The sequence below is a fragment of the Pteropus medius genome, unplaced genomic scaffold (genome assembly GCF_902729225.1).
Source record: "Pteropus medius unplaced genomic scaffold, Ma_sr-lr_union100, whole genome shotgun sequence".
In the NCBI taxonomy this organism is placed as follows: domain Eukaryota; kingdom Metazoa; phylum Chordata; class Mammalia; order Chiroptera; family Pteropodidae; genus Pteropus; species Pteropus medius.
The window spans coordinates 182,341-205,843 of NW_024355990.1; the positions used below are offsets into that span (position 1 = coordinate 182,341).

At 56.5% G+C, this 23,503-nt stretch overlaps 1 protein-coding gene and 2 pseudogenes across 2 annotated transcripts in view; 2 read left to right on the forward strand and 1 right to left on the reverse strand.

The window, feature by feature from the left end:
* The window catches only part of TBCD (tubulin folding cofactor D), a 124,782-nt gene that overhangs the window by 36,163 nt on the left and 65,116 nt on the right, over nucleotides 1–23,503 (reverse strand). Inside the window, exons 14-17 of one of the 2 annotated variants that reach the window (XM_039859263.1) lie at nucleotides 15,829–15,985; nucleotides 6,364–6,421; nucleotides 5,122–5,151; nucleotides 2,714–2,799 (exon numbers count right to left, since the gene is read on the reverse strand). In XM_039859263.1, coding sequence (XP_039715197.1) covers nucleotides 2,714–2,799; nucleotides 5,122–5,151; nucleotides 6,364–6,421; nucleotides 15,829–15,985 — 331 coding nt within the window. The remainder of the gene's footprint in view (nucleotides 1–2,713; nucleotides 2,800–5,121; nucleotides 5,152–6,363; nucleotides 6,422–15,828; nucleotides 15,986–23,503) is intronic. The other variant, XM_039859264.1, reaches the window with a different exon arrangement.
* Nucleotides 9,299–9,418, forward strand: LOC120600516 (uncharacterized; annotated as a pseudogene).
* LOC120600495 (uncharacterized) lies at nucleotides 16,987–17,105 on the forward strand (annotated as a pseudogene).

The window sequence follows — 23,503 nt, forward strand, 5'->3', positions numbered from 1 at the left end:
AGAAAACCAGCAAAGCCAGACAGTGGACAAGGCCAGGCCAGCATCCAGGAACTGAGCGGGACTCCAAATAAGCCAGCAGAGACACAGCCTGTGGCCTCACAGGGACAGTGAGACAGAAGCCACCCCCACGTCCAGTCGGAGCTCGGGCACCAGCTAGTGGCCGACTTGGGAGAAGGCGCATACGGGAACCAGAAGCCCGGGCAGCTCCTGGCACTTCCTGAGCACTCAGCTGTCTGGCCAAGCACAGACCGAGGGGGGTGTCCACGGGGAGGACAAGGTGGCCTGAGGGGACAGCAGGGTGCTGGTGTGACAGTAACAAGAATGCCTCCAACCGGCACTTTAGACAGATGATGAGGGCAGAAGGGAGGGGATCAGTGACAGCTCTGCCACTGTCCAGGACAGTGAGAGCTGGACGCAGGTGACAGCTGAGTGAGAAAGCAGGATGAGGGCGATTAGGGACGCAGAAGTGACAGAATCAGGTCACCAACAGGATGTTGGGAATAAGGAGAAGCGAAACAGAGTCAGAACACACAGAAGGAAACGGTTCACTCTGAGGCTTCCTTAGTTTGAAAAACTTAGTGGCCAGGAACGTGCAAAACTGTTGGGAAGCAAACTGATCGAAAGCAAAATGTGACAAAACGCACCTCAGGAAGGACGCACAGGACCGCAGGCGCCAGAACTCTGGTGAGGAGATCTGAACGGCGAGAGGGCAGGACGACCACACGCTGGTGACTGCGAGTCGCGTCCCACCGGAGCACGGCCGGGAAACGGGAGCGCCGTGTCCATACGGCCAGGACTGGACAGCTCGGCCAGCCCCGAGCTGGAGAGCAGGGACATGCTATGGGCCACGTGACACAGTTTTCCGTGTGTCGTCAGCACTGAGAACACTGCTGGCAACTGCGGGTGCCCCCGACGGCCCAGGTGCCTCCATTCACTTCAGCTCCGTCTGTGTGCCTGGCACACCAACCTCCAGCGATGCAGATGCGCCTGGGCCCCTCGCATCCGGGGCGCACAGCTGAGGGCCTGACCGTCCCTAAACCCACAGGCACTTCTCACAGCAGCACCATGCTGCAAGTGACCCTGGACACCTCCGGCGGCTCTCGACGGCCCGACCGCACCCCCACGAGCTCCTGGTAACACCCACTCAGCTCTGGGGACCCCACCTCCCACTGCCGACCACCCCGCCTCATGGGCTCCATCTCCTTGCCCCTCGTTACCAGAACGCAGTCAGTGACCGTTCGGAAAGCATACCTGACCATCACAGCGCGCCCCACGCCCTGGGGCAACCCGGCTCCTCGCCTGGGTCGGAGGTCCTCACCTGCCCCCAGCGGGCCCTGCTGACGTAGCCCCTTCTCTACGGGGCTGTCCCCTTGACACCGGGCCCCCACTGCCATGTGCTCGGTCCGTCCACCCGTAGCCCTGGCTGACAGCAGGACCAGGGCACTGCCCTGTACGGGTCCAGGGGAGAGCCCCCTAAGCGCCCTGTGTGTTCATGAAGTGCGCCCATGGACTCTGGACCTCACAGACCGTCTTTTGGCCACGATAAGAGTGACAAATGCACGCTGAAAGAGGACCTGAGCAAGGTCACGTACCACTAAACGTCTCCGAAACGCAGACCACAAATCGCATGTTATAAACGTCAGCAACGGGAAAAGGCTAAAAACCACGAGCTATTTACCCGTGAAACGTGGGGAAAGGGAGGACGCTCTCCACGCACGACACATGCTCAAATGCTAACAAAGAAAACGAAAATGGGGACACTGCTGAGGCGCAGAGGCCACGTCGCGGGAAGGAGGGACGGGACGGCTGCCGACGACGCAGGCGCACGCGACCACGTGTCGGGAGAGGCCGAGCGCCACGCGCCCATGCTGGCTGCGGGCAAGTGCGGCTCCTGCAGGGTCTGCACAGCAGGTGTCGGCCTCCGCCTTCGGGTACGATGGCAACGCACTGGGCGCCCTTCTCCCAGTGAAACTAACACATCACGTCCTAACAGCAGGACCCTCCGCCAGCGCTGCAGCAGGCGAAGCAGGACCCCTGAGGCCACTTCCCGGCAGCTCGGCCCGAGTGCGCTACACTGTGACTTCTGTGCCCTGCGGTCAGGATGCTGAAGGCCCCTCCCCGACCTGACCCCCCAGCTCCCTCCTGCTCACCGAGCTGCAAACACCTGGCACAACCCTGACAGGGAAGCACCATTTCATCCATTCACTCTTGGAGAAGCTTGGTCACCTCTGATCCAAGATTTCACCGAGGAGCTCGATTCACATCTGGCACCTGGGAGGAAAGCCGCTGCCCAACAGGCAGCACCCAGGCCGGCTTGTGGCCATGTCCCACAGAAGACCAAGGCCGCGACAGAGAGAGCGCTAATGATCAGGGAGACCGAGGGACAGACGGCGACCAGGGAGGGTGTCCGCTCCGAGTTCGCTCCTGAAAACAACAGCCCATCTAACAAGCGAGCCAACGCCTCTCCATCAGACCCCGCACCCTGTTCCAGGCCACCCCGACCCGCCACCATCCCTGTGGACGAGTGTGTCTTCACGGGTTTGCACAGACACAGGCAGCGTGCGCGCCTCCCACCAGTGGGAAGTGGGCGTTTCAGTGACGGCTCCCAATCCCACCTTTAACTTGTCACACATACAGAAAACGGTGAAAACAGGTTTCTGACTCCCAAGACAAAGGAGACACTGCATCTTGTGGTGAATTATTAAAAACTTACCTTATAACCAGGAAACAGTTAGACCTGTTACCAACAGCGAAATAGTCGGCCGTGGTCAGAATATCAAGTCCGTGAGGAAAGGCCCCCTAAGGAAAAGAAAAGTGGGGAAAAGGTGAAAATAATGTGAACGAGTGAGGCACGTCCCAAGTCCAGTAGCCACACGGACACGTGTCCATGTGCGCATGGAACGCACGATGCCCGGACAGCCAGCGCTGTGCACCATGTAAGCTGCGTCCACTCAGTCCACGTCCCAAGGCCTAGCCCAGGGTGGACGCTGTGCTACGATGATTTGAATTACTTAAATATATTCTTTTTCAAACAACTTAAACGTTTCAACTTTAAAATTCTTTAAGAGACCTTTCTTTAAACCACACACTAAAAATGACAGGAGGTTTCAGCTGTATCAAACCTGATGATGCGGTTACCCCGGGCCCCACCCAGCAGAAGGACCCCAGCGGTCACGGGAGGGGCAGGTGCCTGCCCAGTCTGTGAAACCAGGACAGGAGCCTGAGGGAATGACAGAAGACAGGGAGGCGCCACGTGGAGGAGGGTCGACAGCCACCCAGAAGCAGACTCTGAAATGGAGGGACAGAGGGGAACGCCCCCAGCCTCCCAAAGACATTCGCTCAGCTCCACCCCAAGTCTGCAAGGTTCCACCAATACAGTACTTGAATGTGTGAACACAGTCTTCTAAAAAGTCTTCAATGACAACTCCCAACCGAGGAGGGGGCAGGCCTTCTAGCCAGCACCCCCAGGAGGCAGGAGAGGAGCGCCTGGCCCCCCAACCATCACTCATCCCAAAAGCGGGACGTGCAAGGGAGCAGGGCAGCTCCCACTCACACGCGAAGCCCACGTGAGTGACGAGCAAGGTACAGAAAGCAACGTGTACCGAACGCCAACCCGTGCCTGCATTTACAGACAGACGCAGCAGGTGCGTCGTGGGGATGTGATGCATGTGGCAGCTGCACCGTCACTGACGGGGGTGGGTGCCTGGAAGAGCAGTTCCTGGGTCGAAGCGACACACATGGAATGAAGCTGAGGACTGGCCTCTGGCCTGTGATGAGGACCCCTGGGTGTCCGTTAACTGTGGCAGCCACGTCAAAGATGGCAGTCTGACTCACAAACACAAGTAAAAGCCAATCGCCTATGACACGGCTACACGCAGAGCAGGAATCACTGCCATCGAAGCACCCAGCGCACCTGGTCTAACTGTGGCTGTCCCTGCACCGTCTCCAGCTCACTGGCTCACGCGCTGCTGCCTCCTCCCCTGCCCCGGCCTGCCCACCCTCCAGGCGGCACTCAGGCTCCTCCTCTGTCCGGGTGCTGGACCAAGAAAGTCCGCATCTGTATGTGACAACACTGTGCGTGCACGTCACCATCCAAACAGCTCTGAGCAGCCCAGGAATGGCGACTAAAGCCAGAGGCCGTGGACCTAGCATGCAGGACCCAGGCCCCCGGGCTCACGACAGCGAGGCGACTCTGCTCCCAGGTGTGAGGGCCACCTGGCCCCTGTGCGGCACTCCTCGGAAGCAGTCCCTGCTGGCACGCCATCCTAACGTCCGCGTACAACATCCTAGAATTCCTGCGTTTCACTCACAGCTTCCCTCCCCTGGTGCCCACATGACCCGCCTCACCCCGTCCTCTACTCCCTCGGGAGCGAGCCTTCTGCTCGGGGACCCCTCAGTCTGCAGCCTGACTCCTGCCCCGCAGCCCCACAGACCCGTCACCAATCATTCCCCAACATGACCTGCTGATCCCCCGCCCAGCGCACTCGCCACCAGCCCCGACCCCTACACCTCTCCTGGCGCCCTCACCTCTCACCACCCACCCCAGCCTCCCTGAACGGGACCTGCCTCTGGCCCGTTCTCCACCAGGTCAGCCATACAGTGTGAATAGCTCGGGGACAAAGGCCACACCCCTAGCCCAGGCTGACCAGTGAGGACAGGGCCAAGGGGCATGATGACACTGGCGAGTATCAAGACAGGCCATGGGGTCGATGGCTCCTAGAAGCTGGCTCATATCGCACATAAAACAGGCAGGGTCACGACCCCGTCCCTGTGAGGCCAGTCCCTCTGCCCACATACCCGCAGGGCCCGTGGGCACCTGGCAGCATTGGGCGGCCCCAACAGGGCATAAAGCACTGACTTCTGACACGTGTGTGTAAAATTACAGGTTCAGGTTCCCTATAAAACACACTATTACCGTTTAACACTTGTGTCAAAACTCACCTGAGTCATGTGACGAGGAATCTGTGGCCAGAAGTCACCGTGTTAAGTACTAGCTTACCCCACATAAGTGTGTCACCCATATCCAACAGCCGGTTGGGAACTCAGTTTGGGGCTTTCAATACTTCCACCTCTAGATCTACAGGAAGTTTTAGGAACGAAGATTTTTAGAAGCAGCCATACCTGTCTTCCCACATTCTCCTGGAACGCGGCCTGAGGAACAGGGAACAAACAGAACGAAGTGAGTGAGGCTCACACACCATCAGGAGATAAACTCACGACAAATGACCCGTGGCTTTATTTTTTTTTCTATAAAAGTCCTCATTGTTGGCTGATCGGAGCCTCCGGGGGTGGTTTGTCACTCTGTTTCATGTCCTAGTGCTCTTTAAAACCACAATTTAATGTCTCAAGTTTATGAAATCAGACACACGCTGAAAAGTGGCCTTTGCTGCTAATGCTGAGCTCACACAAGGCCTAATGTAAGGCCCTGGCAGAGACCAGACTGAGGGCAGCACTGGGGCCCCCTGCGGCCCACACAGCCTCACCCTGCGTCCATCTCGAAGCAGTGCGGCTGTGTCATCCTCAACGCTGTATGACATGTGCAGCTACTCGTCTGCGCCCGAAACTAAGGCTCTGTCGTCAACAGCTCTGCTGTTCCAGCCAGCGGCCCCCTTGGCAGAGCCCGGCTCGGCCATTCTGCTGTCCCAGCTAGAATCCGAGCCTGGTCCAGGTGACTGACCATCAGTAAGACAGCCAAGTGCAATCTGGATCATGCCATCAACGTCCCCAGCAAGTACCCTGGGGACAGAGCTCGGCATCCATCACCTCTCTGCTGTCCCCGGGAGCACGGGGCCCGCCTGGCTTGCGGGGGAGCAGCAAGGTCGGTCATGCGGAGGCCGCTGTGGGCCCATGGGAGGCCCTCCCAGCCCGACCTCGCGTCGTGGGTGACTCTGGAGGCAGGTTCAGTGTTCGAGCTCCACCTCAGTGGCCAGCACGGCCGGCAGGGCCTGGGCTATGTGAGCCGAGCTCACCTCTGCCCCACCTGCTCTGGTCACATTCGGGTCGTGCTCACAGAACCCACTTAGTCCCCCCATCAGAACGTGGGCCGCCTTGGGCTGCGTCTGCTCATCTGCCTGGTGCTCCAGAGGCAGCGGCCGTTCTCAACATGCCCGCAGCGGGGTGCTGAACCCCGACCGGCCCGCCCCAGGCCAGGAGACCAGAGGGCCGGGACCATCACTCTACCACGCAGCTTCTCCAGAGGCCGCTCTCGGCCGTGTCCTCACTAGCATTCCTTGCTGTCCCCATGACCAAACTACCAGGGCCATGTGCGGGGCCCACCCAGAGACCGTGACCTGCTCACTCAGCGGAGCGGGCAGCGGTCAGAACCTCACACCAAAACGAAAAGGGACAAACAGGAAGACTTACAGAGGCTGCTCTCCTGCAGTTGACATTTCGGTCGAACACGGTGACAATGACCAGCGCACTGTGGAGAAAGGGAGAACGGTACGTAGAAGAGCGTGAATCCGTGACACCGACTGGAGGGAGCCTCTGTGCACTCACCAGCCCCTCGCTCCCCTGATGGTCCGAGCGAGCTGGGGTGCGGGGTGCAGCTCGAGACGCCCTCGGGAGGGGGCGAGCCACGGTGACCAACCTGCCTGTACTGAGAGCCACATGAGGGTGCACACACATACACCTGTGAGCAAGCGAAGTCGCAGGGCGCAGCGCTGCTGTGCACGGGGCCTGGGGGACGTCAGATAGAAGGGTGTGCCCAGAGGACAAGAACTGGCAGTGTGGGGGCCGACAGGCAACCAGCAGAGCCCAGAGAGGACAACGACTCCGCACTCTCCCAGTAACAGCGGCCAAGGACTAGAAACAGATATTGGGTGTCACGCAAAGCCCCACAGACGGCCATGTCTCCCCCCGGCCAACCACGACCACGTCGGAAAGCTCTAACCCACGTCGAGCCTCGCCGCCTCGCTGGTCAGGTAAGTGGCAGGGGTGGACCAAAAAGGGCTCATCCAGCTGCACAGCTTCAGCAGCCACAGAAAAGAAAGGGTCTGGGGCAGGCGTGGGGACAAGGTGCTGTTTCCAGGGGTGGCAGGAGAACATGCATCTCCTGTCAGCCTACAGAGAAAATGTTCTTACGAGGGGCATTTCAGACACAGCAGGCCCCTCGAAGGGCTGCCACCTGCCTGCCCGACAGCGGGGGCCCTGACACGACCGCAGTCCTGTCTCCCGTCCTGAGCCTCTTCTCCCACCAGACCCTGGGCACGGCCACATCTTCCAGCCTGAACAGCAGCTGCCCCTGCGCCGGGCAGCTCAGCACGCCGGAAGACGTCGGTCCAGGCACCAACCCCCTGAACCTGTGCATGGTCCTGCTCCCTGCCAAGGTGAGTTAGGCTGAAGAGACGACTCGGTGTTTAAGCAGCTGACAACAGGGAGGTCTCCCGGCAGGCCCAGTGTCGTCACATGGGTCCTTGGAAATGGATGCAGGAGGCAGGACAGGAGGACAGGAGAACCAGAGGGACGCAGCCTGAGAACTCGGCCTGAGCTACTGGCCGTGAAGGCGCAGGAAGGCGCCGAAAGCTGAAAAATGGGAACAGGCCTCCCCAGAGCCTGTGGGAGGAACCGGCCTACTTCTGGCCCAGTAAGACCCAGGTCAGGCTTCTGACCCCCCTGGGTTTGCTGCTAAGTAAAGAAGCCGGGATCAAAAGTCTATACGTTGTGTATTTCCATGTACAAGACATTCTAGAAATGGCAAAACTACAGGGACCAGGAGCAGAATGATGGTGGCCAGAGGACGAGGTGGCCAACCACGAAGGGCAGACAGAAGGCACGGGGGGCGGTGGCACCGCCGTTTGGTGCTGTGCTTGTGAAACTGGTCGAAGCCCAAATAAGTGTATGTGACACGAGTGAATGTTTCTACACCAAATTTTAAAAATACTATCAGAAAGCGAGGACCTGGGAGGGCCGAGGGAATGTGCCTACGTTACAGCGTGAGTCCACACCCGGGGCGGGCTTGAGTGGGGCAAGGCACATGACACACAGGAGCTGTCTCCTCTGGGTGGCGAGTGTCCCACCGGGATGGGGGCTAGCAGGCTGGCACCAGGGATTCCTGGGGAAGGGGGAAGACATCACAGAGGACGAGGGCCAGGGGAGAACAGGTCGCAGTGCGGGCAGGAGGCCAGAACGTCAAGGGACTCACGGGTGTCCACGTGGATGCGTGGCCTCCTGGGGTGCGTGTGTGTCTGGGTGCAGGAGTGAATTGTGTCTTGGGTCCTAATCCCACCAAGGAACGCAGACTCACGAAAGCGGCTGGTTCCAGGGTTGGGGCAGGGAAGGGGTTAGTCTGAGCATCTGCTGTGCTAGAAAGAAAGAAAGTATTCACAAAAAAAGCACGGTTCCGCTGAAAGCACAGACACTGGCCTAAAACAGCTCTGGCAGCTGGCGGTGGAGCAAACAGTGACAAAATGACCAAGAGCGGGAGGCGAAGCCCCAACAACCAAAGAGGTGGCCGGCGTGCACAGTGGCCTAACCGCTTCCATGCGTGGAGAAGGGAGGGGGCACCTTCCACACGAAAGGCTGTGCGGAGAAGCCACGGGCCGCCGCAGCACCTGCTGTGGGCAAGACCCACTGACAAGCACGAGACTGGCAGGTGAAGTTCACGGAGAAGCAGGACAGTTACCCGGTCTCACAGGGTCCCCCTGGACGCTATTTATAAAGGAAACGATATGGCAACTCCACAGAGCCCACTGCAACCCAGGATCAATGCCAGCATCTCCCACAATAAGTCTGGAGGTGCCCCAAATGTGCCACTGAGCAGGGTGCATCGCCAAATACTGGCCACAGTTTAGCTAACGGCAACACGATGCTCGTTCCTGCTATGCAACAAGCTAACACGGGGAAGCTGACCAACGGCTTATGGGAACTTTCTCCATTATTTTTGCAATTCTTCTTTAAGTCTAAAGTTAGTTCAGAATTAAACGTTTTTTTTAAGAAACTACCTGAAACTAAAAGATTCAGTTAGCATCTGGGGTCCTCGCTCTTATCACTCCTTTTACTAGTTGAAGCGGAAAGTAATTTCAGCAAAACTCTATTAACAGAAAATTACTCCTGTGTCGTCTCTAAACTATTGTATTACCAACTATAGCCAAAATGACATTTTAAAAAAATACTGTGCTTAAAGGAAATGCATCTTACTGGAGCAGGAACATTTTTAAATCAATTGATTCTATTTCAACATTATAATGGTGGTTAACAAAACTCTAAAAATCATTAAACTGAGCAAGACGTGTATTGTGACTCTTAAGTAACTAAAAACTACGTAACTACTGTTTTTAACCAAAAAAATAGTATTTTAGTCTACGGCCACGCCACACCTGAACGTGCCCGATCTCGTCTGATCTCGGAAGCTAAGCAGGGTCAGGCCTGGTTAGTACTTGGATGGGAGACCACCTAGGAAGACCAGGTGCTGTAGGCGTTAAAAAAAAAAAAAGTATTTTAATCTAAACATATTTTCAAAATTAATAGCAATTTAAGTACTACATTTACACATAAAAACTTCTTTTAAATCCACAAGATCATGTGTATTCTAGGAAAAGATACTAACCGAGCACGTCCACTTTCCTTCGACACCTGACACAAGAAAAACATGGGCTTATGCTTTCATTGACTCTGGATGTCGCCAAATTTCACAGTCTTGAAATTTCCTGTTAACTTATCTTGAGTGACAACTGTTAAGTTACCAAACGCCGATCACTGAACCAGGACAGAGAAGACGCCTCGACGGACCTGCCCCTCCTGCCAGCCAGCCGCAGCCCCTGGAGTTGCTGCAAAGTCATCCTCGACACGGTGCTCTGAGGCAGCCAGACTCGGGGCGTCCCTGACCAGGCCCGGGGCCCCCAACCTCCAAGTCAGCCATCTGCAGGCCCCAGCCCTGCCCAGGGCAGCCCGGGTCCGATTTCAGGAAGCAGCACCCCGGTTCCGCCGTGAGCGCAGCGCGGCCCGCAGAGCCGTTCTGGGCGCTGAGCCTGTAGGGCCGCACTGCACTGGGACCAGAGCGCCGAGGACAGACTGTGCCGAGGGCCCTCTCATTTCGCCATGTGCTTGCGTTCCTCCCCTCCAGCCCGCTCCCTGAGACCAGGCCGCCTGCCCCCACCACGGCCACAGCCGCACGAGCCGCTGTCCACCCCGACCCACGCACCTCCGTGCCGCTCAGCCTTCGGTGGGCTGACGGGGCGGTGGCCCGTGCAGCTCGGTTCCCATGCTTACTGGCCACAGAGCCAGGGTCCGGAAGGGACTGTGCGTCCTCCTTCTGCACGACGCCAAGTAGAGAGGACTGGGAATGGCACGCGGTGCTCAGCTCCAGACGCAAGCACACGCAGCCACTGCCTCAGGAAGCAGGTGGCACACACGGCTCACGGGACAGCAGGGCGAGCGAGGTGGCCCGACATGGACCACGCACGGGCACGGCTCATCCTGGGGCCAGCCTCGGAGGGGACCGCGTGGCTGCAGCCTGGGAGCCGGACCGTGGGGCACTGTACACAGTCTCACCACCTCCGTCTGGATGGCTCTCACATTCACGAGTAAATGGCTTAAAACATTTACAGCTTTCTCCAAGTTTTACCAAACTTCACAGAACACAGCAGGACAAAAATAATACCACCTTAAAAACACAGCTTTGAAATGAATATAGACTTTTAAGCAAATTCAACAAATCGACTGTGTATATATCTACGAATGTAACCAGGTTTCAACACTGCTCTGATTCAGACTAAGAAAACGACTCTAACTTCACACTTTAAGGACAAAACTGGCTCATCTAGAAATATGAGTATGTTTCAAATAAAAACAGGCAGGATAATCCTAGCTAACCATAAACATGAAAGCCCCACAGGCCCCTGTCCCACAGGCGCCCCCATGTCCTCCTCAGCAAGAGGAGCCGGCATGAGTCACGCACTTGCACCTCCTGTTTCGGACGAGGGGACATGTCGGCTGGGACTGGACACGTCTTGGGTGTCTTCCTGTCTGCGCTAGCTGCAGCAGCCCAGGAGTCCTTCAGGGTTTCCCAGCATGGCAAAGCTGTGTCAGACGGAAGGGACCTTCTCCTTGTCCGAGTTGGGAAGCTGCGAGCCTCGACCTGCCTCGGGCTCCAGGCACCTGGTTTTTATTAGCAGGTACAGCAAGGAGCAGAAGACCTCACCCCAAGCTTGACTTTTGTTAGTTTATGTGACATTTAATGGCAAAAAAAAAAAAAAAAAAAATACACCATTTTTACCTTAAGTAATAATAACTCTATCATTTAAAAATCAAAAAATTTTTTAAACATCAAGCTAATAAATAACTTGTTATCCACCCACGATGGTGGAAAGCTGCAAATCCCATGGTTTTTCCAGTGAAATGCCAGGGCTCTGCACGGCTGAGGTCGCGTAGAGTGGCATCCGCTCCCATCAGCACAGCCGTAAAACACCAGGCGACTCGAAGCACTTTTAAGTCACAGCGGAGCTAGCGTGGAGGCTGGATGGAGAGTCACCAGGTGGGCAGTAGGGGACACTGGTCAGCAATCTCGAAGCACAAAAAGGACTACCCTCCCCCGGAAGCCTGAAAAAAGTCTGGTGAGGACAAGATGTAGCTCTGAGCCAAGCTTGCCATTCCCAGTTTTTGAGGCCAACCTTGCCCTGGAGGAAGACATCGGGGAGCCAGTCCCCGGGCTATGGCTAGGGCGGGCGGGGCCTGCAGCCTGATGTCAACAGCCACTCAGCTGACAAGAGAGTTTCAGGTGAAGAAATCACCCGAAGGCGATGGCCGAGGCACACTCGCTGGCAACAGGGCTCATCTCTTTCCTCCTTGCAAATTAGCTGTGTGGTTGCCAGGGAGTGTTTTAGGTGCGGCCCAGCCTTCTGCGCCGTCTCAGCCCTCTGTGCCTCACTGTTCCTTTCCTGAGGCTGCCTGGCTTTTCCACAAAGAAAGCATTGCGTCTCTTTGTCTGCACACAGTGCTGAGGGAACAGGCTTTCAAAGCCGACCACCACTAACTGAAAACATGATTGTGTCTGAAGCTTTCCTTTCCGACGTTTGTACAACAGAGGGTCTCCAAGCCCCTTCACAGGAAGCGGGTAGCTGAGCCCCACCCCGCCCACACGGCCCCTGACCTCTGGCCCTGTGTGGGTGGCCTGCTGGGGCCGGTCCTGCCCCGTGACCACCACCGCCCAGGCTTTCTGTCACACCTGTCTGCTTCATCTGCAAAACCACGTTTTGATCTTCACTATTGACTTCTGCAGGATCCATGGGAGAGTTTGTGAAAGTATACTTAAAGATACCAAGATTTTATCGTGTGCCAGGATTAATGGGCTTAAAAGCTGACAATTAAAATGTGGTCACTTACTACAAACCAAGGAAGCAGATCTTGAAGGACACACCCGACCGATACTCCCGGGCGGGGAGGTGCGGGCCAGCAGCGTCCTCCAGGCTCACCTGGCACTGTGACTCACCTTCCAGCCGCCTCTCCACCCCCCGGTGCCTGCAGCCCAGATGGACCAGGAAGGGCTGGCACAGTTTCCCTCGGAACCTGCCCGACTGGCCTGGAAACCTGCCGGGCGCGGCTGCAAAGGGCACACGCCAATCAAGTCCGGGGCAGGCGCAAGGAAGGGGACGAGGGGACCTTTCCAAGCAGAAAGTCAGCGAGGCTACTACCTCTGGGTTGGGGAGGAGACGCCAGGAAGGCAGGCCCCCAGGTGTGGCTCTGCATAAGCTCAGCAGCACCCGCGGGCACACCCAGGAGGCCCATGAGGGCACCCTGCCCCAGGCACGTCTGCAGCGGACGCTAGCCGCCCCACCACAGTGGGTGCTCTCCGGCCCTCGTGTTTAGTTAGCAAAGCTCTCAGAACGCCTCCCAGCTCCGAGGGTCGAGTAATCTGAACACCCACTCCCACCCCCACCTCCCCGTCACGGTCCTGACACCGTGGGGCAGTGGAGGTTCACTCAGAAGTTCCCCGCAGGGTCCACGGGACTCCCACAGACGGGCATGGTGCCACTCTCTCAGCTACAAGCAGATGTGCGAAGTCACTGTCATCTGACGTGGTGGACCAACGCTGGCTGCCCACACAGAGCAGTCACTGTGCCCTGCAGACACCATACTCCAGAGAGCAACCCTCGTGGCCAAGGCCCTGTCGCTGTGATGGACCAGCTGGCTGGGCCCCAAACCTGTCTCCCCTCTTCTGAATGATGGAGGATGACCCTGGGTAACATGTGCCAGGGCCTTCAGCCACCATGAAAACCAAGTCCCCTTCCCGCACACTGAGAAGGGCCCACGCAAACTCGTGTGGCACTGCGGCCCAGTCGGGCCACCGTGCGGACCAGGACCAGGCATTTGTCCAGGTCCTCAGGCATGTGACCTGCCCAGACCTGAGCTTAGTACTGACTCGCCTTTTCACAGGTCAATGTTTCACTTTATAAACCACCGCCGAGATGATGCTGTGATGTGCTGTGGCTGAAAGAGCCTCCAACAACCCAGCGCCCTGGACAAAAAAGAGTCCTTCTCTCCATCCCACATGCGCCTGGGGACGTCTGACGGGGGACCATCCGCCAGCATCACTTCTCACAGGTGGCAACGAGGTCTGTGACTGGCGCTCACACCCACGGTGCCGTGAGAAGCTTTGTCCCAAGTGGAGAACAGGGTGCATGACAGGGGACATGGGGACAGGGGCCCGCCTGCCCCGAGAGCAAAGCCTCGCTCCGTTCCCACTTCCTCTGCCAACCCGTGAGCCTTTGGCCCAGCTTCTCCAAACAGAGTCCCTGGAGGGAGGAGAGGAAGACCGCTGTGACGAATGTCAAGCTGAAGGAGAAGCGCGTCAGGGCTGTCTCATCAGGACCCCTGCAGCTGCGGCACGGCCGCCTCAAGGAGGCACCTGTCGGCACCGGGCACTGGGCCCCGGGCAAGCGCCCACCGCACAGGGCCACTCGCCTCCCGCTCAGTGGAGCCGGGGCCGCCCCAGTGCCCGCCCCAGTGCCCGCCCAGCACCACAAATTGAAGGAGACAGGTATCGGCATCAAGGAACTGTCACTCTGCGACACCAACGGAGATCAGAGCTGCTCCATCCTCTAGTTACGGAGCACCTTCCGAAAGGTCGAGGAGGGCACAGGAGAGCAGCAGGACGTGCCTTCACTGCAGCCGTGCCACACAGCCAACACAGCCTGTTTACAGGGCCCGGGGAATGGGGACACGCCCACAGGCAGGGCCTGGCCCTCACCCATGCTGCTGACCTCAGATCAGCCTGGGGCCCTTGGGGACGAGTGAGGGACAGGGGCCCGGGCATGCCGGGCCTTGCTGGTTCTCCAGGACCACTGGCCTCTCAGCCTGCCCTCCACTCCCAGGGAGGACAGGACAGGAGGCACGCATCCTCACGGATTCCTGGGGATGCATTAGCTCCCGGAACTTATCAGCACCCTCAGGCTGTTCTGCAGATTTGCTCTGATATGGTGAGAGGACAGATGGAAGCCAGGTATTTCCTGTGCTGTCCATTGCCCGAGGTTACCTGTTGACCCAGGACTGGCGAGATGGAGCACAGCAAGAACCGAACGGCGCTGCAGCCCCGGGGCCCGAGCCACGCTCGGAGGCTGACGGAGCCCGGCTTTCGGCCTCTTCCTCACGCTGTCTGCTGACGGAGAGGTGCAGCCTAGCCAGAGCCAGGCCCATGGCCGGTCTAAGACCTGCGGGGTCTCCTGCTGCCTATAGGCTTCACGCACAGACTAAGGGTGGCATCTCCCAGAGAGCTGCGAGAGGCAGTTTCACGACCTGAGCATGGGCTTGAACTCCTTCCCTAGTCAAAATCATGAGTGTTGGGGCTGTAACTGGGCTCAGTGCCCCTCCTCTGGATACTTAACAATAAGAAATAAAGACCTGACTTTTTTCAAGCCAAAGGAACTTATTTCAGCCCAAAAGCAGAGTACCAATTTGGAGTGCAAAAATTAACCTAACAATTCCCGTACCTGGAACACATTTGTTCTGCATTTTTCCCAAAGAAAGAAAGAACGGGTCTTAAAAGCGGAGCATGATGGCACAGGCAGACACCTCTGGGGGCTCCAGCGGCGCACACGCCAAAAGCCCCGGAGCCCGACGCACCCTTAGGAGAGCCCAGGCCTGGGCAGTCCGCACAGCACTCTGCTGGCCTCTGCCCTCCCGCCAGGAGGCCAGAGAAAGTGTGCTTTACCACCTTGCAGAACTGTTCTCAAGCGCGCTGGGTTTTGTGTCAAAGGTGTCGATGTCACTGTTGAGCATTCAAGTGCTAAGACATAAAAATTAGAAAAGTGGAGGCCAGACCAAGACTGGTCCTCAACAGAAGTGGCCGCTGTCTGAAGGCGTCCTCCTCCAGCGTCCCCGTGCGACCCAGGAACTCCGTGACGGTGAGAGCCACGACAGCCAAGTTCCCGAACGTGTCTCGGTAAGACACGCACGCAGGGATCAGAAGCACCCCTCACCAGGCAGAATCACGTGTCCCCGCCTGTGTTCCCTCCACACCCCCTAAGAGGCCGAGTCCCCTTATCTAAGGCCCCCGGACTCACGCCAGCCAAAGCCCCCAGGTGTCCCCACTGAACGTGCCAGGCCGCGCTGTGTCCTCGTTCCGACCACCCCTGGAACCGCGTCGCTGGTGCGTGCACACCGATCTCCCGCGGCGAATGTGGGAGGGGTGGGTGCTGGCCACTGCGCACGCGCCCGCTCCCGGGTCACGCGCACGCTCCCAGGACGCGCGCACGCTGTCGAGTCACGTGCACGCCCCCGGGTCACGCGCACTCTCTCGGGACACGCGCAGGCTCCTGGGTCACGTGGACGCTCCCAGGACACCTCCCGGGCGACTGCGGGGACGGACCCCGCTCCGGGATGCGCAGGCTTTACCTCGCGATGTCGGCCACGAAGGGCTGCAGCTCCTGAGGCTCGTAGGCGCGCGCGAAGGCCCAGCACACGTAGCAGGCGGCGTCCCTGACGTTGGCGCCCACGCTGCAGGCTCCCCGCCTCTCCTCGTAGGTCAGCGCCCTCAGAATCACGGTGACAACTGGGCAGAGGGGACACAGGCTGTGAGCACGGGGCCCCAGGAGCAGCACCTACTGTCGTGACGCGACTGTCAGCACCGCAGCCCTGACAGAAGCGGGCACCACTGGCACGCACAGTCCAGCCGCGGCAGACAGAACACGCCTGCAAGGGAAACGGGGACCACCAGCTCAAGTCAGGTGAAAACATTTAAAGCTGCTCGAAAATTACACAGAGAAATGGAAGTCCCTACCAAATGGCATGGGAACATCTGCCGGGCCCGAGACTAGAGTGCAGACTGAGACTCAAGAGTGACAGGGCAGGACCAGCCCCGGTGCTGGGGACACCACAGGGCCCGAGACCCAGAGTGCAGGCCGCCACGCCCGACAGAGGGCTGCAGGTATGGCGGGCACCAGCCCCTGGAGTCCTGTTACCCAGTGCAGCACGGGAGATGGAACAGAGTGGAGGCGGGTGGGCAGCGGAGGGGCCCATTCCACCCACACGCTCCGAGGGTGTCTGTCACCTGGGGGAGTTTTAGAATTGAGACTAAAATGATAAAGGAAATCGAACCCATGGTTACCTCTGTGCTTCTGCGTGGACTTTAGGAGCAATGTATGTGTTTAATTACCTAAAATATCTGTAATGTACACAGTAATTTGAAATACATAACATTAGCCTGGTCCCATTTGAAAATGTCTAATATTACATAAGTGATTTTTGATATAAAGATGTTATAGGATTTTAAGACATGTGGTGAGAGTACTGGAATGTTTAAAGGAGCTAAAGTTTTACCATTTTATGTTAAGTTTATTAGATTTGTGTATTTCAAGTATGAAGATTTTGCTCATTAGAGACACATCAGTTAAATTGCTTTAAATTACTTCAAAGTATTACATTCACGCATAGAGTTTAAAAAGTATAAGGGAATTTAATTTTATAAATGAACCAATTTTTAAAAGCCTCTTAATTATAGTGGAATATGTAACAGAAAAAAGCTTAAGAAAAATTTACAATTTAAAACTTAAAGTCTACGGCCACGCCACCCTGAACAAGCCCGATCCCATCTGATCTCAGAAGCTAAGCAGGGTCGGGCCTGGTTAGTACTTGGATGGGAGACCGCCTGGGAATACCGGGCACTGTAGGCGTTTAAAAAATAAGTAAATAAATAAAGTAAAACTTAAAGATAGAATGTTAATATTTTAAAAAATTCACACTAATTGGAATTTTAAGAAAGACCATGGCGAAAGTCCCAATTTACTGACCCAAAACAGACAGTGGTGCTGCCGTGCGGCTCCCTGAACAGCGGGTCCTGGTGTTTGCAAAGCACGGAAATGAGAAGAGTGAGCGTCTGTCCTCATGGGATGGGGTGACCGAGTCCCAAGCGCTCGGCACCAGGGCCAACCTGCTGCCGCTGATCAGCCTCTGACCCGTGACACCACATGACAGTGGGACGGAGGAGGACACGGCCCATACCCCCTCGGGCCGGCCGGCCACGTGAGGCCACGGGGAGCGAGCCCTTCCACAGTGCACACGGCCACAGCCTCCCGTGTTCCGCAGCGTCACAGTCCAGGCCCCACATGGTTTCCGGGGTAAAGCTGGAGTGGGGTCGTGGCCGGGGTGTGCAGTCCCCACGCACAGAATGGCAGCCAGCACAGGACAGCGCAGGGGGCCAATCACCGAACAAAGAAAACAAGGGATGCAGCTCAGAAGCCAGAGATGAGAGAAACAGAATCACAGAAAGCACCGGGTAATCGAGGCAGGACAAGGAGACCAGCAGGTGCCAGGCCCTCCACGTCCGCACGCACCTCACACCCTCTCCTTCAACAAAGCTGACGCCGTCATCTGCAGTCTGGAAAAAGACACTCCAGGTATGGATTTAAGAAAAATAAAGTATCCATTGTTAGCACATGCAGCTATCATCACAGAAATTATCTTCCGGTAAAGTGAACCTAGAAAAAAATCTTAGACCAAAAAAATCACAAGAAACAACTGAAGGGCTGTGAACACAAATAGCCCTTCTGCCTTCTTGATTCTACAAAAATAGCAACAACAAAATGGATTTGATTCTTTTCTTTATACACACATAGTAATTATTTTTCATAAGATTATAAAACGTTCATGTGTTTTACTAAAAATTACATAAAATAGACATACTCCAAAACAACAAGCTCAAAGACAGCATGTTATCAATTATACCTGTTTCAAGCAGGCTGAGAGACACAGGATGCACACTCGCTCACAGGAGCAGCGACTCGTGGGCGCCTGCTCTCCATGGGGACAGGCCGGTTGCTCCAGGGCGTCCGCAACGTGGATGCCAAGGTCACTCACGCCTGGAGTGGGCCTCAGTCCTCGTCTGGGTGTGCTGAGGACCCCCAACGCGGAGTGCAATGCCAGCCGGACACGAGGGCATGGCCATAGCTGCCGAAGATTAAGTAGTTCCCTCTACTCGGTGATTTTAAAACTATTCTCTATTGGAACGACGCCAAATCAGTAACACAACTGGTCTTCAGTTGTTTTACCTGGAAAATATTCTAGTTTACCTCAAATTACTCCTAGTTTTCTAGTGCTGCTCATACTTTCTGTGCTGATAGGATCGCCCATTCATGACCCAACAAATGTCAAAACTAATAGGCTGTGCCACCCGCAGGAGAAGAGCATAACTAACACACACAGCATCACCGCTATGCCAGAGTCCCGAAAACTGTAGCGGGGACACAGCCAACCAGACACTTCTGGGTAGGACCACTCAGCAATTCTGTACCCTGAGGGAATTCTAGGTGCTAACTGCTGAGTCCCAATTTATCGGTCCACTGGACAAAATCAATTTCAAAACAGACAACTATGAATGACAGCGGTCATTACCTCAATGGCTACTTCAGGAGGACAACTACTACACTTAGAAATGCTCGGTGCCCCCCAGGAAGAAGCCTGCCTCTGCGTGGACACAGCCCCTACCTCTGAGCTGCTCACCCCCCGAGGTCACTGAGCTCACGGGGGAGCCACGACCGTCATATCCCCAGAGCCTGACCCCTGATCCAGGAGCCCAGCGTCTGTTCCCAAGTCAAAATGAGACAGCACTCTAAAGCCCCATTTCTGTTGGCTAGTAAGGCCGAGCAGTCGTGAGGAAAAGGGCACAAGTTGCTAACCTGGATCCCACTAATAGACAGCTGCCTCCGCACAGAGGCCTCCCACGTTTTGATTGACATTTATTTTTAGTAAAACTGACAGGCCAGTAGGTCCAATCACAGGTCCAGCTGGCCACTTCTGCCTCAAGGCGTCGAAAAAGGTCAGTTGTGAGAGGGCAGGGTGCTGTACGCTGGCACCCAGGCTCCCTCCAACGTGAAGAGGAGTGGGGGTGCCAGCTGCACTTCCTGTGGCCCCTGGCACCCACACATCCCACGTGCTGCGTGAAGGGGCTGGATGTCTCTGTGCCCTCCTGCAGAGCTAGGTCAGAGAAAAAGAGACTCAAGCCCACCTGGCCTCATGGGCCTCACTGTCAGCCCCACCCTCCCATGTGGCTGAGCTGCTGCACTGCCTGGCAGAGCCCCGCCTCCCTGTATGCACCGTGGTCCTCAGCACAGCCTTCAACATCTTTATCCCGTCATCCTCCTGCTCGGAAACCTCTGATGGCTCCTTCATAACACCTGCAGCAAACATCAGCGCTGACACGCAAGTGCAGGCAAAGAAGTGGCTGCCAGCAACCCAGAAAGGCCACACTGCTGGATGGGGTCTGACAGAGACCGTGCAGTCACCGCCAGGGCGACGGGTCACTGGAAAGGAATGTGAATTGCAGAAAGCAAAACAGCCTGGGAGAGAAAGTGAGATGATAGATTTCTTTAACAAAAAAATCAGAAAATGAGCCAATTGGTTCCAATTCATCTCCAGATTGGTGGTGAGTTGTGATCCAGGGGTGAAAGGGTGGCGGGCACTTCTGCTGCTCTTGGGCAGGGCCCAGAGCTGCCCGCTGACCCCTCGGGCCTTCTTCAGACTCCTCCATGTGAAAGGGTACCCCAGGCTTCCAGCTCTGACATCCAGGGACCCAGAGAACAAGAGACAGACCCCCCAGTGCACTTGATCACAAAGCTTGGGGGGGGCGTGGTATATGGAATAGAAACGGTCCCTGCCCTAAACTTTTAGAAAAAGTCATTATCAGAGGAAAAAAATAAAAAACAACTCTTTCTACATTCAACAGGTTTAAAATAAGGGGACTCTTCAATAGCTCTGAACAAAAGCTTTCTCATGGTCTCAGTCACAACTGCTAATGCCTGTCAGGTACAGACGGTCCCCAGAGGGCTTCCTTTTGGCAGCCCAGAGTCCAGCAATGTAACTAAATGCCCTTCTCTCTAGACAGCATGTCATGTGTCCACTGCCAACCGCCTAAGGACAAAGCAGCCTCCAGGTGAGAGAAGGGACTTAACCCTCAGAGTGCCACAGTCCACACTGCAGGGTCTGCAGTGTGTGCATCCCAGGGAACAGGGGGACCCTGTTCATAGAAAATGATTACACAGCCAGCACAAAGCTACATCTTTTGGCAAGTAATAAATTGTACTAACTTAAAAAAGCATTCATTGCACTGGGAGTGTCTCCCGGGCTACACGGGGTGATTCTCCCCGGGGGGCACAGGGCCACATCTCCCAGGATTCACTAGGTGTGTCTCCCAACCGCATGGGTGATTCTCCCCGGGGGCACAGGGCCACGTCTCCTATGATGCACCGGGCATGTCTCCCAACTGCATGGGGTGATTCTCCCTGGGGACATCTCCCAGGATGCACTGGGCATGTCTCCCAGGCTACACGGGTGATTCTCCCCAGGGGCACAGGGCCACATCTCCCAGGATGCACTGGGCGTGTCTCCCAGGCTACACGGACGGGGTGATTCTCCCTGGAGGCACAGGGCCACGGCTCCCAGGATGCCCCCGAGCTAGGGAGAGCAGGAGTCGCCTCCCCACAGGACAGGGCTGCGAGTGGAGCCACACTCAGACCCAAGAGCCGCCTGCCCAGACTCTGGCCTCGGAAAGCACTGGTGTCCCAGGAGTGGGTGTGGCCATCACCACAAAAGTTCTGTGTAGGCCACCAGTACAAATAGCCATCATACCTTCCTCAAAAATGCAGTCCAACTTGCTCAGAAAAAGCCAACGTTGAGCCTGCTAGGGAACCGAGGAAGTGGTGCACAGGATATCTGATTCCACAGTCTGGTTTTCAGTTCCCACAGGACGTTTCTGAAAAACTGTCCCAAAGGCTCTTGGTTGGCCTGAGGGCAGCAATGGCTGGCCGTGTGGCCATGCCCATCACTCTGCAAGGTGGGGCGGGGGGTGGACTTGTGTGCTGGCCTCCCGGGCCCACTGACACGGAAACGCTGGTCCAGCCGTTCCCACAGGGCATGACGGGGGCGTCACCCTGGGGTACCAGGGGAGGGCGCTGGCTGGGGCACCCCGTCTCCACTCTCCCCCAGGGCCCTGAGCACACTCACCTGCCAGACTGGCAGCGCCAAGGGGCGTCACACAGCCGTTCTGGGCCAGGAACCCCCTCCTGAGCCTGCATGCAGAACGAGACCCGCCCACCCCTGCCCACAAGGCCGGGCCAAGCGCCGAGGCTCAGTGGTCAAGAGGCCAGGACAGAGGCTCCTTCACCAGGCGCCCCGGCTTCTGGTGAGTCCCCGCCACATGTGAAGCACATGATCATCACAGCGCACAGCAGCCACGTGGGCTCACAGCCTCCCACCTCCCAAGGGAAAAGCGACGGCAGGACAGGAGGGTGTTGCTGTCTCGGCAGAGCCCGCATGCGGTCTTGCTGGTGGCGAGACCTCCTGAAACACTTCCATCACGAAGCAAGGCTGAGGCCGCCAATAAGACGTGCCCTCCTCCATCTGGCTGTGCCCTAGCCCCTCAGTGTCCAGGGCCAGTCCCGCCAGGCCCCCTGCCCACGCCCCACCCCACAGGGCCTAAACCCAGCCCTAACCACAGGGAGAGCTAGGCATGCCCTCGGGGAGGTTCGACAGCTTCCCCTGGGCATAATGATGAGAAAATAAGTCAGTGAAGTTACACAAATCTGCTTACTGTCCCGAACAGCTAGAGATTCAGATTAAATCTGTGTAATGGGAGAAGGAATCTGAGGAGCACTAAGGCTGCCTCTAAGCTCTCTGGAACACTGCCTGCCCAGGTCTATATGGCCAAAGGGGGAACGTCTGTCCCCAAACCAAACTGCCTACGGAATTGTTCCTCATTAAGAGGGTAGGCAGGGGTAATGATTTCAGGTAATCTTTCAAAATAACTTGTCTGAAAACATTAAAACATTTTCTCTCAACCATTGGAATGCCTCTATCTGTTCCATTAAAAATAAACTGCAAAAAACGGACTTCCTCTCTGAGCCCGTCACTGCACTTTTCAGCACTCAGCCCACAGAAACGGGACTCTCGCACACGGGGACCTGTACACAGATGTTCAGAGCAGCTTCCTCCACAGCGGCTGAACACCGGAACGACAAGCGTTCTTCTGAGCGTGACGTCAAACGCACCGCACATCCGCACCACGGAATGCTCCCCGGCAACAGCAGGGAACAGACCAGTCACACACGCAGCCACCTGGATGAACCTCCAGGAAATCACAATGGCTGAAAACAGCCAAGCTCAAAACGAGGTACACTACACACCACTGTGTAATGTTGCCGAATGACAAACTCAGAAACAGAGAGCAATCTGGCTGTTGGGAGGGGACGTGGCAGGTCTGGTAGTGATACTGCCCTTGAGCCCAGGGAGACACCAGGACACCAAGTAAAGGTGTCCTAAGTGCCTTTGCCTGCCCTACAGCATTATCTGTGAGGAAAATGTCATGAAAATCCCTACTTGCAATAGCAATAAAACTATATATGAAATATCTAAGTTTTGAAGGAAACATGTAGAAACTGTGATAAAAAGCACAAAACTTTAAAGGAGATGCACTCTCAAGAACAGCACAGCACCTTCTGGAGCAAGGGCTGAGGCACCCACTCCACAAACCACGATGAGGGGGGCAGGTGCACGGACAGGGTGCGGGGTGCCAGGGCAAGTGAGGAAGCTGATGCGGCGGTTAAGTCAGCTGGGCCAAATCTCAAAGTCCTGACAAGTGCAGCTGCGACACAGGGCCATCTAGGCCCGGAGCACAGCTGAGGTTCGGGGGGCTCTGGAACGCAGCCTGGGGCTCGGCTGCTTCTCTCTTGACCGAGGGGCTCACCTCCTGCCTGGGCCCTAACCCGAGCCACCCCCACACTCCCACTGCCAGAGTCACAGCAAGCGTGGGCTCATGACCTGTCCCCTCGCTGGCTGTGCTCCACCGGTGTGTACCGAGAGACACACGACAAACTCGAGACTCAACAAGGAACACAACTCACCGAAGAAACACCAAGCGTTAAAGATCTCGAAAGGTTTTTAAAACGAAAACTATGAAACGGCTACAAGAGCAGAGCCAGTCTGCACATTTCGGGTGCGAACGAAGTTCCAGGGACGGGCAGAACCGAAAGCAAGGGGCTGGCAGGCGCCTCTGTGTAAAGGGTTTCAATACATCAGGGGA